The 14255-nt window shown below is 42.3% G+C and overlaps 1 protein-coding gene across 1 annotated transcript in view; it reads right to left on the minus strand.

Moving 5' to 3' along the window:
• efna3a (ephrin-A3a) overlaps nucleotides 1-14255 on the minus strand; it is a 61964-nt gene that overhangs the window by 8881 nt on the left and 38828 nt on the right. Inside the window, exons 2-4 of the mRNA XM_067612688.1 lie at nucleotides 2245-2546; nucleotides 1906-1971; nucleotides 214-291 (exon numbers count right to left, since the gene is read on the minus strand). Of these exons, the coding sequence (XP_067468789.1) occupies nucleotides 214-291; nucleotides 1906-1971; nucleotides 2245-2546 (446 nt within the window). The remainder of the gene's footprint in view (nucleotides 1-213; nucleotides 292-1905; nucleotides 1972-2244; nucleotides 2547-14255) is intronic.

Consider the following 14255-nt stretch of genomic DNA (forward strand, 5'->3'; position numbering starts at 1 on the left):
GGAAGAAAATAAACGCTTTACTCATCAACCAGCTATGGCCTGTGGATTTTCTTTTGCCAACCATAGAATAAAAACCTAACAAATGGTTGTTTCCATTCCACAATGATTGGTACACAAATCAAACTTTGTGGCCACAGCCAAATATTGACCAGCATCTGGCAACTGGCTGGCGTTCATTTGCAGCAGCTCAGAGACAGAAGCACAGTCACTCACCAATGTTGTGTATTTTGATGTTTGGCCTGACTGTGTAGTCGGGAGACGTCTGACTGGAGTCATCATCTGCCTGGGAGACTGAGAAACACACCACATATACACAATGACAAAGATAGAGAGGAAGAGGGAAAAATGAGAAGCGGGGGGGGAGAGAAAGACGAAGAAAGAGAGACAAAAAGAGAAAACAACCCATTAAAACGACAACAATGAGTAAAATATGCATTTTAGGCACCATTAAATTGTATACAGTTATAGCAGTTAGTGTACACTGGCCACTGAGAAAGCATGAAGAAATGAAACCAGACTTCCATGTGAAGATTAAAGGTATTTGGAACCGTTGGACAAGAAAACATTATTGCATTCGCTGTTTGTCTAGACGCGGCATTACATTTAGTCTGCGCTGCCAAATTATCCATGAATGAATGATGTGTGGGCGTTGTGATTTGCAAGTGTATACATCTCTGTGTATTTTCAGCTATTTTTTCAACTAAATGCGTGTGTCTATGTCAGCCTCTGATTCTGATGCACAGTTACAGTAGGAGGATGAAATAGCATTTACTGAGAATTATCATACAGTAGAAGCTGACAGTAATTAATTTGCAACTCCCCGCAGATATACAGCATATGTCATAAATACTTACATTTCTTTCTCATCTGAAAGTCTTGTTAAGAGTTAAAGTGTGAGACACGCAGAGAGAATGAGTAGGATCTGGAGGCAGCAGAAATCTACTGCGTTTTTGATAGCAAGCTGTTAAAATGACCTTGCTGAGTAAAGGTTGCGCGGATTGTAAACTGACAAAATGCACCAACGCACACATAGTCATTCATGCTCACACACATACACACGTGAAAAAAATTTACAGCTGAAATACTACCATGTGCAGACCCACACACAAACATGCTCAAATGCTCACAAACACACACACACACACACAGGAGCAAACGGAGGCGTGGTAGACACATCAATAGATTAGCCGTGACACTGGGATGGGGGGGGGGGGGGGGGTGGGTGTTAAGGTGATGTGTACACAGGGGCTGACACTGGCCTGAGTGTGGGATGCATTAGTGCTGACAAGGTTAGAGGAGAGGGGGAGGCTTTCAGCACTGGGCTCCCTGATCAAAGGTCTGCAGGAGAGAGAGCAGGCTACCAGGGTAAAAATAACACACACACTATACAGAGCAGCAGGCATCAGAGAGTCAGGAAGAGAGAAGAAGAGATAGTGAGACAGTGAGGGGTGTGGGGGGTGTAGATGGTCAAGAGGGCTGGAGGAGAGAGGGATGGAGAGTGACAGAAAGCGAGAAGCAGGGTAGAAAGAGCTGGATTTTACAGCTGAAACTGTTTTTTTTTTCTTTTACATCTTTTGTACAGCTTCATGAGAGCATGTCATTTACAGAGAGAGAGAGAGAGATGGAGCATTACTGCAATAACACTGAGACAGAGAATAACATTAAGCCATCACCCTCAAAGCGCTGCTTCGAGGGAAAAGACGCCATCATCAAAACCTCGCCAAGACAGCGCGAGGCAGAAAAGCCTCTCTCTCAGATGAGACTGTCAGATCTTAGTTTTTCTCTCTCTCTGCCTCTTTGTTTCTGTGTTTGTGTGTTTGGGAGATACAAAGAGATAGGAGGGGAGAGGAAAGTGGAGAGAAACCGACACAGAAAGACAAGACAGACAGAGGGGTCAAGTCTCACCGGTGGAGCAGCAGACGTAGACTCTCAGTCTCAGGCAGCTGTGGCCGTGGTGGTGGGTGGGTGTGGCTAAAACAGACAGAAAACACACACATGTCAACCTTGTGCCCTCTGCAGGCCATAAAAAACCCTCAACAATCAGCTGTGTAAACTGCAGCGCTGCAATAAAGCGACTCTCTGCAGCTGAACTTCCAGAATCTATTAACAACACCCACAGCGTCAATACATGTGGGTGACAGCAGCTGAAGAGAAGCTCCTCATTATAATTTCAGATCAAAATATTGGATGTGCTTTCTTATCCACTGCAATAAACCAGGGCCAGTGTTTACTGGTCTGACTCACAGATATAGTAGTACTCCTGGCCCACGCTGAACTCGTAGCCCAGCGAGAAGGCGCTGTAACGCTGGAATTTCTCAGAGAATTTGATGGGTCCGTGGGGCGCATGTGGCCGGTTGCACTCCCAGCGTTTGAAGCCCAGCTGGGGGTCGCAGGTACGGTAGCCGCGATAGCTGACCATGTAGAGGATGTACTGCTCTGCAATGGTGCGCTCTAGCGTCCCTCGCTGGCTGGTGTTGTAGTGTGGGCAGTAGATGTCCAGGTAGTCGTTGACACTGACCTGCACGGTGTATCCCTCCCTCCGTAGCCTGTGTTGAAAGAAAAAACAGATAGAGGAAGTGGAGAAAGGGAAGAAGAAAAGAAAGACAGAATGTAGATGAGTTACCAGGGCTGCAACAAATTATTGTCATTATCCATTAAAGGTATAGTTTAACATTTTGTGTCTTATCATCATTCTGAGGTTGTCAGGCGACCAGTGGAGACTCCAGGAAGTCACTGCACCTGGCCAAGAAGTATAGTCCCACACATAATCCCTCTTAAAACTACAAATTGTTGTTTTTACACTTCGTTTTTTGTATGGATTGAACAAATAAGATGTAACGTGTTAATTAGTGAGCTTTAGACTTTTTTTTTTAACCTTTGGACAGAGCCAGGCTAACTGTTTCCCCCTGTTCCCAGTCTTTATGCTAGGCTAAACTAAGCTAAACTAGCCACCTCCAGATATTAAGTGTTCAGTTTGAAATTTGTTCAGTTGATAAAATATCAGTAAATCGTGAATGTTGGAAAAATGCCCATCACAAGTTCCCAAAACCCAAGATGATATAAAACAGAGGAAACTAGCAAGTCCTCACATTTGAGAAGCTAGAGGCCATTCATGTTTAACATTTATATTTGATAGATGACTTCTATTAGTACTCAATTATCAAACTCATTGTCAATTACTTTTCTGCCTATTGAATTATTAATTAATCAATTGATCTTTATAGTACAGGCAACACAAAAGCAACATAAAGAGGCCACAGAACTACAGACTTTTCCTTCAGCGTACATTAACACCCTCTTTCTTTGAAAGATAAACTAATACACCTTCCTCCCCCCTCTTCATATATATACACATTTTCCTCTCTAAATGCCCTGTGGCGAGTGCTGAGAACGGTGCTGAGAATGATAATCTGTACTCCTGTCTTTCCCCCTGAGCCAGCTACGGGCCAGGTCATTGAGGCGGAAGGAGATCCTGTCAGTGGCGATGTATACTCTGGCCGCAGGGGAACCGGCCTGCGCACAGTACATATGATGGACCAAGCTCCCCTGGCAACTTTCGCTGATGGACGAGCATGCTGTTAGCAGGTAAAGAAGGCCACTCTAAGGTTGAGTGTGTGTGTGTGTGTGTATGTGTGTGAGATGTACAATATGGTACAGTAACCCTTTATTCGATTCGACTCCTCAACTGAACAACTGGGACGAGATGATGTGCTATGATTTGCATTCAGCCGCCACGCTGTGATCTTCACTGTTTATAATACTGAGTATACTTATTATGGAAATTACACAATCTGTAATTAGACAAAGTAGAAGTCATTAGAAGGGCTCCTGCAGGTGAGCTGATGAGATGGGAATTGTCCTTGGCTGCAATGATGTGTAACCTGCACCAACTGGAGTTGTAATGACACCTTTGCAACAGTAGGGGGAGATATTGTGCTGCTTAATGTTTAGAGCGCAACCCTCCCCTCTTTCTACCTCATCTTATTCTCTCCTGGTTGTCTCCTCTTTCTTACACAGTTTCTGTTAGACACATACAAAGGAGCACACACTTACACACATTCACAACCATTCCTCACAGTGTATACATTGTGCCCGCACACACCCACCCACACACACACAGACACACACACAGACACACAGACACACACCACACACACACTGTGGACACGCTTACACGAACAGGCGCACACATGCATACGTTACTAGGTCAGGCCTCCAGAGAGATTATTATTCAATTATAAAATGAGGATCAGAAATGTCATAACACCTCTCTCCCTCTTTTTTCTGTCTTGCAATTCTTTCACACTGTTGTGTTACAACTGCTCTTTTTTTTTCTCTCAATCCTCTCCTCTCCTCCACTCCCATTCGCCTATTTCATCTCTAGCCCTGCTCTTCGTTTGCGATTACACACATGCTGAGGCAGATGAATATCAATTCTCTTAACCAGTGTTCTTTTTGGGCCATCAATCTTATCTCGGCTTCCTATCCCTGCTGCTCAGATGTGAGATGACAGACTTTTGTCTTGCAGTGTTGTGGGAAGAGGCAACGCAGCTATGCTTCAAAGAGACTATATTTAGAGAGGGGGGTTGGTGGTGGTGGAGGAGGAGAGGAGGAAGTTGAGATGGGGGGAGAGTAGAGGGGTAGAGATACAGATGTAAAATGAGTACTGGATAGAAGAGAATGGTAAGTAGACAGACCTAAGATGAAAGTGGGAGAAAGAGGGTGTGTTGAATATGAAAACATGAGATGAGGAAAATCCTGGATACCAGTGATGTGTAAAAAGTCGGAGAGTGACGCAGTCATTGAGAAATAATGTAGGTGAGAGGACAGCTACATGCAAGAGCAGCCGAATGCAAGGCAGCATGAGCAGGAGGAAAAATGTGCGTGTTTTTGTGTGTGTTATAGCATTCAATAGTGTTTAAGGACAAAAGGCTGCTGGATACTACCGAGAAATAGTGCAAGTGCAGCTAACTCCACAGCAATGCATTTACTCTCTCTGTTTTAAAAATATACTAGCTGCAGATACAGAAAAATATGCAAAAATGTACGTGAGAGGCTACTTATATGGAGAATGATAGTTTATTTGGTTCGTCAGTGTGGCTTAGAAGCTGAATTTTTCATTATCATATCTGTCAACACTTTTTTGATTAATCAAGGAGAGCACAAGGAGATGTCTTGAAATTGCTTATTTTGTCCAAACAACAGTCCAAAATCTAAAAGTATTCCGTTTACAGTGATATAAAAATGAGAAAACCCTCACATTTGAGAAGCACATTGAAGAATTTTTGGTGTTTTTGATTGGCACAGTGCTTAAATGATTACCTATAACTGATAATCAAAGTAGTTGTTGATTAATTTTCTGTTGTTTGACTCATTTCAGCACTAGACAAATATATAACCCTGCTACTTTAATGTTTACTGTTTTGGATAACACTCAGTCTCACTAGATGTAGCTGCACAGCAGGAGGACCGTTTGTTCCAAAGGTGCAGTCAGCAACAGGAGGAGGAGGAGAAGAAGGGAAGAGGTAGGAGGAAAAATGACTCTTGCAGAGGTAAAGAAGGTAAGGTGGTGCAGAAGGGAAAAAAACAGTAAGTAAGGAGACTAAAAGGGTGGAGTGAGAAGAACAGGCTGGCTGGGTGAGAGGAGGCGGGGAGTCCCTCTAGGTGTACGGTGTTATATAAGCAGTCCACTTAGTGGCACAAGACAGAAAGGTTGCAGGGCAGAGAGGAATGGAGGGAGGAGAGAAGAGAAAGAGAGAAAGGGGGTGAGAGGAGATTTAATAACTTAAAGGGAGTGGGAGGAGGGGGATGGGTGAGGGAGGAAAATGCGTTGAATGATGACAACAAAGAGAAAGGCAGAAAAAGGGAGGCAGAGGCCTAGACAGAGACACAGTGCTCTCCGGGGGATGAACATACAGTATACAAACATATATGTGGTAGAAGTGCATAAGAAAGACTGATGGCTCTCATTCTCTCTGCTTTCCTTCAGCCACATTCCTTCTCTCCAACTCTCTTCCTCTCTTCCCGCTGTGCATTGTCTGCATTGTGGTGGTTTTGCTGTCTCATCATCATTTTCCTATGAGTGGGAGTGCGCAGCTAGTTAGTAAAGGCTGCACAAGCTAGTGAAGACTGCCAGGGGAGGCAGGTAGCAGGGGAGAGAGAGAGAGACGGGGGAAGAGAAAGAGGGGAGGGGGGTGGTAAAATAGAGAAAGAACAAGAGAGGAAGACTTAGGCAGAGATAGCACCACTGCACCTTTCATATCTGTGCTAAAAAGAGTCTTTGGAGAATACTGCTGGTATCAATAAATAACAGTGGTAAGGCAGAGCTACATCTAAAGACACTTAAAAACATACAGTGGGCAGACACAGAGTATCTCCTGCAACCACAGAAAATCCTGTAGTGAAAAAGAATACAGGCACCACAATGTAATCATTTGTAAATACAAAAAATGAAGTGAAATAAGGACAATTATCAGGAAATATTTCCCCACAGTTTCCACATGAGTGATGCCAATCATTTTTTGTTTTGCTTCACTGAGCTTAAAACTAACACCGATCCATGTCCTCTGTATAATAATTTTTGTTAGATTGCATCAAGGTGAAAGCAGAAGCACGAGTGCTGCTGACTATCCAGGAATAATAATACCAGTGCAATGGTTTGATTTTTTTTTCACTACTGACATGAATGGGTATGAAAATTCGAAGACCCACCGAGGTATTCTTCAAACACTGCTGTTTGTTCTACTGCTGGTTCACCCCACATTACTGCCAGAGGCTCCAACTGTTTTCAGAAATCCATTAGAAACAGCTGGAAGAAACACGTTGTTGCTTTTGACAAACATAGTCCAACCTTGCAGTAGAAAAGATAGTAATAGCTTCTGACTGTGAAAAAAAAACACTTGTGGTTTCAACTCTTCAGCGGTATTAACGCTGCATGTATCAACAATTGTGAGAAGCTCACTTTTATGATGTAACATCACAGGTGCACACTGGACAATGAATTTTTTTTACATAAAAGCAAAGTAACTGCTTTTGTTACTTCCTATACTTAAAAGTTTTCAAAACCTTTTGAAGTTTTGTGCTTTATTTGACCAAATATCTAGAGATTTGCTCTCCATCTATTTTTATGTGCTAACATAAACATCCATATCTAACATCTAAAAGCAACTGTGAACATAGTCGTGCTCTGTCAAAAGCAGCGCCATGGAGTTGGCGTGATTCAAATTTAAAGGATTGACTTTTTCTCTTGTCACTGCATAGACGATCACACTCTCTACCCCAAGAGTAATTAATCTAATGTCTAATTAACACTGCTGTTTTTTTGTTTGTCTTTATTGCTTTCCAAGATGGCTGCCTTGAGAAAAGTAGTTCATTAAACTTTTTATGTTTTAATTATGTAAAATCTTGTACTTGATGTGCTGCTCTTCTGCTGTCTAGCTGTGTTTATTCACTGTTGTAGAAGTTTCTCTCAGTAAAGATGAGGTCAGTGTGGCGTTGTCACTTAACACCTTAAAAACACCCTCTCTGGCGTAATCAACATCAGCTTCATCAGAAGGATAAACTACTGATGCATGAAATGGCGCGACTTAAATGCCATTCACCAATCGTCTGTTTACCACCGACAAGACTCCTCCGATTGAGTCCCCTGGCAGCGACAAGCAAGGCTCTGCTGTTTTTCTCCGTACCTCAGCACCAAAACTCATTACTCGTGCACGCACACATGCGCACAACAGAAAACCATCAGACATGCATGCAAGCGTATGCACACACACACGCGCACACGAATGCAATATCTCCAGTGAGTCTTCACTGATTGAGTTAACGCCGCAATTAATGGCCTGCTTTACAGTGTTTCGATCCAAAATGAGAGGATTGTAGGAGAAACAAGTGCTGAGCCAGTCTGTTGGAAGAGGCAAACGCTGCAACTCTCTTCTATTACTATTAGACCACAGGGAGTCATCCAGTCAGTGTCTTCTACAGCCTCTGTCCACCCTGGCCTAAAAGAAATTGAAGAACATTACCTTTTTATATTTACCCATTCCTCTGTAAACCTCCCCACGGTTTATTCTCTGCCCTTCCACCTTTGCTTTTCTCATTCGAAAAGCTCTGCCATGTTTCTTTTCTTGCCTTTATTTATCCTGAGAAGCTTTAATTCAGGCAAGCTTTGCAAAACGTCTTAAACGTTTGCAGACATCTACACCCAGAACACTGCGGTGTCCATTTGTTGACCCTTATATCACCAAATGTAAACAGTACTTCTGCTGAAGTAATTACCGGTTCTGCTCAAGGACAGCAAGTCTCGACAGCAATTACCTTTTCAAGCCGATCACTTTGACGGCAGTTTATCAATTCCTACCAATCACAGGTCAGCTTTCTGTTCTCTGACAGTATGTTTCCTGCTTTTTCCCCATTGCTTCCCTTTGATATAAAACCCAACCCACCCTCGCAATCTTAAAGCAGCTTGGGGACGCTCTCTACTCAGCTTCTGAGATATTGAAATGTCAATGCCTTCAAATATATGAATCACTTCAGTAATTAATACATGTGTTGATGTAGCCAGGTCGTGACATTTTCACTGCATGCCAGCGACAATGAGGTGGAACAACTTCACAAATGTTTGCAGTTTGAACATGCAGAAACTTATTGATTTCAGTTTTGATGTGATATTTTGTTGATCTCCTGTAAGTGAAATGTCTTTTCTTTTCCCTCTCAGTTGGAGGTCATAGCTAAAGAACAACATCCAGCAGCTTGTGGGGCTGACTCTTACTAACACAGGGGCTGAGAAATGGATCTTTCAACTGAAGGACGGTCTGTCTGCTCACTATTCCACCCTGCTGTTCAGTTGCTTGGTGTCTCTTTCTCCCCCTGCCTTGCTCCAGGCATGCCTTTAGTGATGTGGGTGCAGGGGAGCTTGAGGGACCCTTTCAGAAATGTAAAGTATTAGCCAACTTAACCTAGGCAAATGCATCCGAGTGGGGGATGATTTAACTCTGGATTTCCAGAGGCACCCCTGGAATCTAAAAGTCTGAGCTGGTGGAGGAGATGTTGCAGAGATGAGTCAGGCTCTGACTTCAGCCGGTGGCGTAGACCACACACAGCTTAACACCAGTTTGTGCGTTAAGGAGTAAAAAGATGATAGGCAGGATAGCAATTTAGAAAAAACTTCGGCAATTATTTCCATTTTTAATTAATGTTTCAATTATGTTTCTATTAATTGATTAATTGTTTAATCTATAAGATGTTAAGCAAGAGAGAAATGTCCATCATAATATCTCAGAGCCAAATGTGACCTCTTTAAATTGCTTAATTTGTCGGACCAACACCCCAAAACCCAAAGATATTCAATTTACAATGACATTTACAACAAAGAAAAAAGCAGCAAATCCTCAAGCTGGAAGTAGCAAATGTTTTGCATTTAGCTTAATAAATAATTTAAAGTCCCCCTCCAGTAAAAATGTGTTTTGCTTGTTGTTACTTCAGCTGGTTGTTTGAGTTTCACTGTGCAGAATGATGTATGAGTGTGAGTTTGACAGTAGACGACTGTTTTCACTTTCATCTGCTGAAGGGGAGAAATTTTCCCTGTGCTCATGGTGGGCCTACCAGGATGATTTGTGACATCACAAATAGTTTAGAACCAATCATGGGCCAGTATTCAGCTTATACAAGTGTGATGTGGAAACTCGAAGCCTTCAGTGCAAATACACTGAGAATAGACTTTTCTGTGAAGTAGTAGTCACTTTTTGTCCAGCACTTTCGAAATGAAAAATATATGAAAAATATTTAATCAATAGGAGGGAGAAGGATGAGATGTAATTTTAAGGATTTTAATGAGGTAATTGGACTTTATTTTTTTGTGGAAAACCATATGAGACACATACTATTATTCCAAACAGGGTATTGTTTTTATATATCTCATAACATCGCTGGAGGGGATCTTTAAATAATTAGAGGATTTTTATCAAAATTGTTTCAGCAGTATTTCAGCAAAATTATTTTTTGTATGTTTTCAAATCTTGGTTAGTTTTATGTCACCAGGAATCCAAAAATGATCCAAATGAAAGAATCTGAGAAGGGGAAATCATTCTTTGCTACAACACATAAACATATGCAACCTATTACAAAGGATTTGCAGGTAGACATTGCTTCTTTTTAGGGGCAAAAAAAGGTTCAGAGACACTGACTGGCCTGACACAAAGGATACTTTGTGTTTGCTTGTTAGCCCAGTGGGCATGCATATTTGAACTGTAGCAGTGAGGGAAACAAAATGGATCATGATCAACATAATAATGCCATTTCCACAGCTTTAACGTCTTAGTAAATCACTTGCAAAGCAGTATGGCTTGCTGCTGAGCCAACTCATTCAAAGGGAATATGAAAAGACATACATTTCATTGATTAATCTATGTGGCTTAAGCTGCTCTTTACTTCCTAGACATCCACAGAGGAAGTTTAAATATAAAACAGAAATATGGATGACACAGTTGAATATTAAACTGTGGCTCTCCTACAACTAGACTCTTTGCATAAAATAATATAATAGAGGCCACTAGGCATCTTTTTTACTTTTATTACAGTGGAATGTTTCCAAGTACCACTTGGGAATGTTTTTCTGGCAATAAATGGCCCCAGGGCTTTGGGCTTTGCATTATGTGGCAACTTAGACTGGCAGCAAAATGGCTTAGGCTTTAGTGAGCACTCAAATCCAGTAATTAAACTCCCTATTTTAATGACTATGATTTAGTTTAATGTAACTGGGATTCTGACTGGCTATAATAATGGTGCAGCAGTCTCTCTGATATCCAACAATCTGGTCATGTCACAATTTTCAGTGATACAAACAAATGTTAAAAAATGTTAAAAAGGGAAATGGACAGAGAAAATGGGAAAATGGAAGGAAAGCAAGGCAGGAAAATCCCTTCTCTCCTAATGACGGCAGATATAAACCTTCAGAGGTATCACGAGGTGATGTCAAATTGGTCACGGCCAGTCCTGAGAAGTCATCCGTCCCGCTGAGTTCTCAGTGTGATTATATCCTGTGACAAGCTGCGATAACAAGGGTCCATCTCTCTCAAGGTGAGGCTCTAATTGTACCTCGCTATTAAAGGCTTGATCGCTCACATCTGCTCTCACACTGGCTCTGCGAGGTCGCCTTTCATTCACCATCTCACACCCAACCCCCTTCTGTCTCTCGTTCACTGTTTCGTCAGATGATAAAAAGCACAACTCATTCTCCTTTCTCCTTCATCCGACGCGACCCGTTCTCCCGCAAAGGTCTTGCATTGATACACGGAGATAATGGAGAGTCCCCAGAGGGCTAGTGTGTGTGCCCATGTGTGTGTATAGGTGTTTGTATTTAAGTAATGACTCCAATAAATTTAAAACAAAATTTTACGCATCCCCAGGCTGATGAATATGGCACTGGGTGCAAATCAAAACAAAGGCTACACTGGCTATGGCTGTGATTAATTGGCAGTTAATGATACAGATGGAAGAAGATGAACGGGAGATGGCATGTTCCCTAAATCAAAGAGGACGGAGAGAATACTCTCAAGTAAAACTAGCGAAGTATTTATGAGTTTGGATTAGTTGAACGTGTGCATGAATGCCTTTAGATGTTTTTCTTTTCCTTCCAAGACAAGTACCTTTCATTAAATAGAAGTTTTCTTCCATCCATCATGTTCAAAACGAAATCCATCACGTTGACAAAGCAATTATCACCCACAAACTAATGAAATCAGTGTAATTTCTCCCAAACACTACATTTTGGTATATTTTGCACATATTCTGTTTGCTATTTTGCTGAACATCTGTTAAGTACCTTCATCTAACGGACCACAAGTCCATATGGTGCCTTCTGCATTAAGGAGAAACAGTAATTTAGACTAGAACAAGTCTAAATTCAAACAATGAATCCCGCAAAATAGACTATGAAATTGTGTAAAGATGTGAATATTTAAATGAGCAAAAAAAATCAATGAATGAATAAAGTTGGCTTTCAAACATTTTGTTACGAAACTGCTATAATACATTCTTAGGATAGTTGAAGTGACAGTGAAGCTGTAAAATCAATATCAACAATCATTTTTTTATGCCTGGAATTGATTCATCTTGGTGCTACAACCGCTCCATCTACCCAAAGTGGAAATAAGGTGCCGGTAAAATGACTTTGAGAGCTGGTGAATGAGAGTGTGACAATTTTGACAAGTTCTTCTGACTGTTCCTTTTTTTTTGTCTCAAATCTTCCATATTCCCTGTGAGAACAAACGCCAATTTCCATTTTTTTTGTAGTATACTATCGCTTAAATGTAAAGGGTGCTGGCCTTAGAGAGACAGAGAGAGGTAGAGTGAGAATCGGACAGGCAGGGAGATAGAAAGTGAAATAGCAGAGGGGCTGTGACACACAATAGAAGCTCTCATCAAGATGAATTCTCCACAGTGCACATCCTCAGCGAGGGTGCCAGGCAGCTCCCGCTAGCCCTCCATGGCCACGTCCAAAAGCAAAGTGCTTATCTCACCCATCTCCAACTGTTTGGCCACTGACAGAGCGGAGGAGACACTCTAGAAAAGGCCAGGAGGATTCACCAACACACACACACACACACACACTCACATAAGGGTATATTAATGCATCTGAAGAATAAACTGACAAATTAGGCATGTAGGTAAAACCATGACGCATGAGAAAATATATATAACACAAAAGTAAATCCACAGAGAGGCTCGTGAGCCATGAGACAACAGAGCCACTTCTATTATCTTCATAAAGTGCAGTATGCAAGCTTTGAAGTTCGGTATGTGAGGGGCTCGGCTGCTCTCACAGGAAGTCAACCACAGTAGGGTGTTCACTTTCAAAAACCTCAGTCTTTAAGCCCCTACTCTGGGCTGGCACACATATCCCTCTCTCAGTGCGAGCGAAAGAGAGCAAAGAGAACAAAGACAGGAGAGAGGGAGAGCGGGGAGAGGTGGAAAAGAAGAAAGAAAGATGAAGGAAACTAGTTCTGGGTCAGATTTGAGACTGGACGATATTCAGGCGGCGCCAACCTAATGGGTGCCAAGTAGAATAATCTGGTCTTTTATCTCCAAACCATGGCAACTGCAGGGTTTCATGTAGGTACGCAGCCCCCCTAAAGACCACCAAACACACACAAACACACACACACACACACACACACACACACACACTCATGCACTTTTAAAATGATAAAAGAAACCTCAAAGCACACTCCCTGATGGCCGAGGCTCAACACAATTAACTTACACACTGCATTTAACAAATACACATCCTCGCATTACGTCATTTCCACTCTCCTCTCATCACACAGCTTGTGATATCCCCCAAATACACGGAACATAAGGAAGCACAAATGCACAAACACTTCCTAGCAGGCCCCCATAAATAATTCACCCATTTTCTTAAAATAACCCGTCGCCCTTTTAAAATATATCCTCTTTTCTTTGTGCAAACAACCCTCCAGCTCGCACAGCAGAGTGGTCATGGAGTAATTATTTACACGTTCCACCAGATAAGAGCCTGTATAGGAGAGGAGAGAAAGGAGGGGGGGCTGCTCAGGTAGCATGTCAATCTGTGGCCCATTAGAAGGTGATGCTAGGCAGGCATGTTCAAAGCAGCTCCCAAGGTACAACAGACCTTTCTCGTCTGAATAATTGACCGGCCGCAGCCCACGTTTGCTCTGCGTCCTCCGCGTCCTCTGCACAGCTCCTCTCCTTCTATTGTTCTTTTTTTTTTCTCTACTTCCAATACGTCTCTGTGTCTCTGTTGTGTTTTCTTTCATACTTTCTTTCTTTCTTTCCTCTACCTTCCATCACTCTCTGTCTCCCGAGGCTATGAATAGTGAAGGTTGCCGGTACATATAGGCACTTATGTAACCGAGGACGTTAAGAGGGGACCATTCTGAAAGCATTCGATGTGAGACATCCTTGGAGAGGCGACGCATCTTTCAGCATGTTTACTTCCTCAGGACAATTTCTAACACCACAGCTGCTGTATGGTAAAACATGCAGATGGTGAAGGGAGAACTGGGTGCATGAGGCTGAAATGCTTCAAGTTTGTACTGTTTCCTGTTTAAACCAATAGACTGAGAGACGATTTGAGTGAACAGTCGAGAGCCTTGAATACTGAACAGGCTCAGACGAGGCTTCACGGAGATCGACCTGGAATAGAGTGAGGGATGGAGAGGGATGGGAACGAGGTTGTTACACCGCACAATGATACTCAAGGAAATTCACCTGCTCTC

The sequence above is a fragment of the Thunnus thynnus genome, chromosome 15 (genome assembly GCF_963924715.1).
Source record: "Thunnus thynnus chromosome 15, fThuThy2.1, whole genome shotgun sequence".
In the NCBI taxonomy this organism is placed as follows: domain Eukaryota; kingdom Metazoa; phylum Chordata; class Actinopteri; order Scombriformes; family Scombridae; genus Thunnus; species Thunnus thynnus.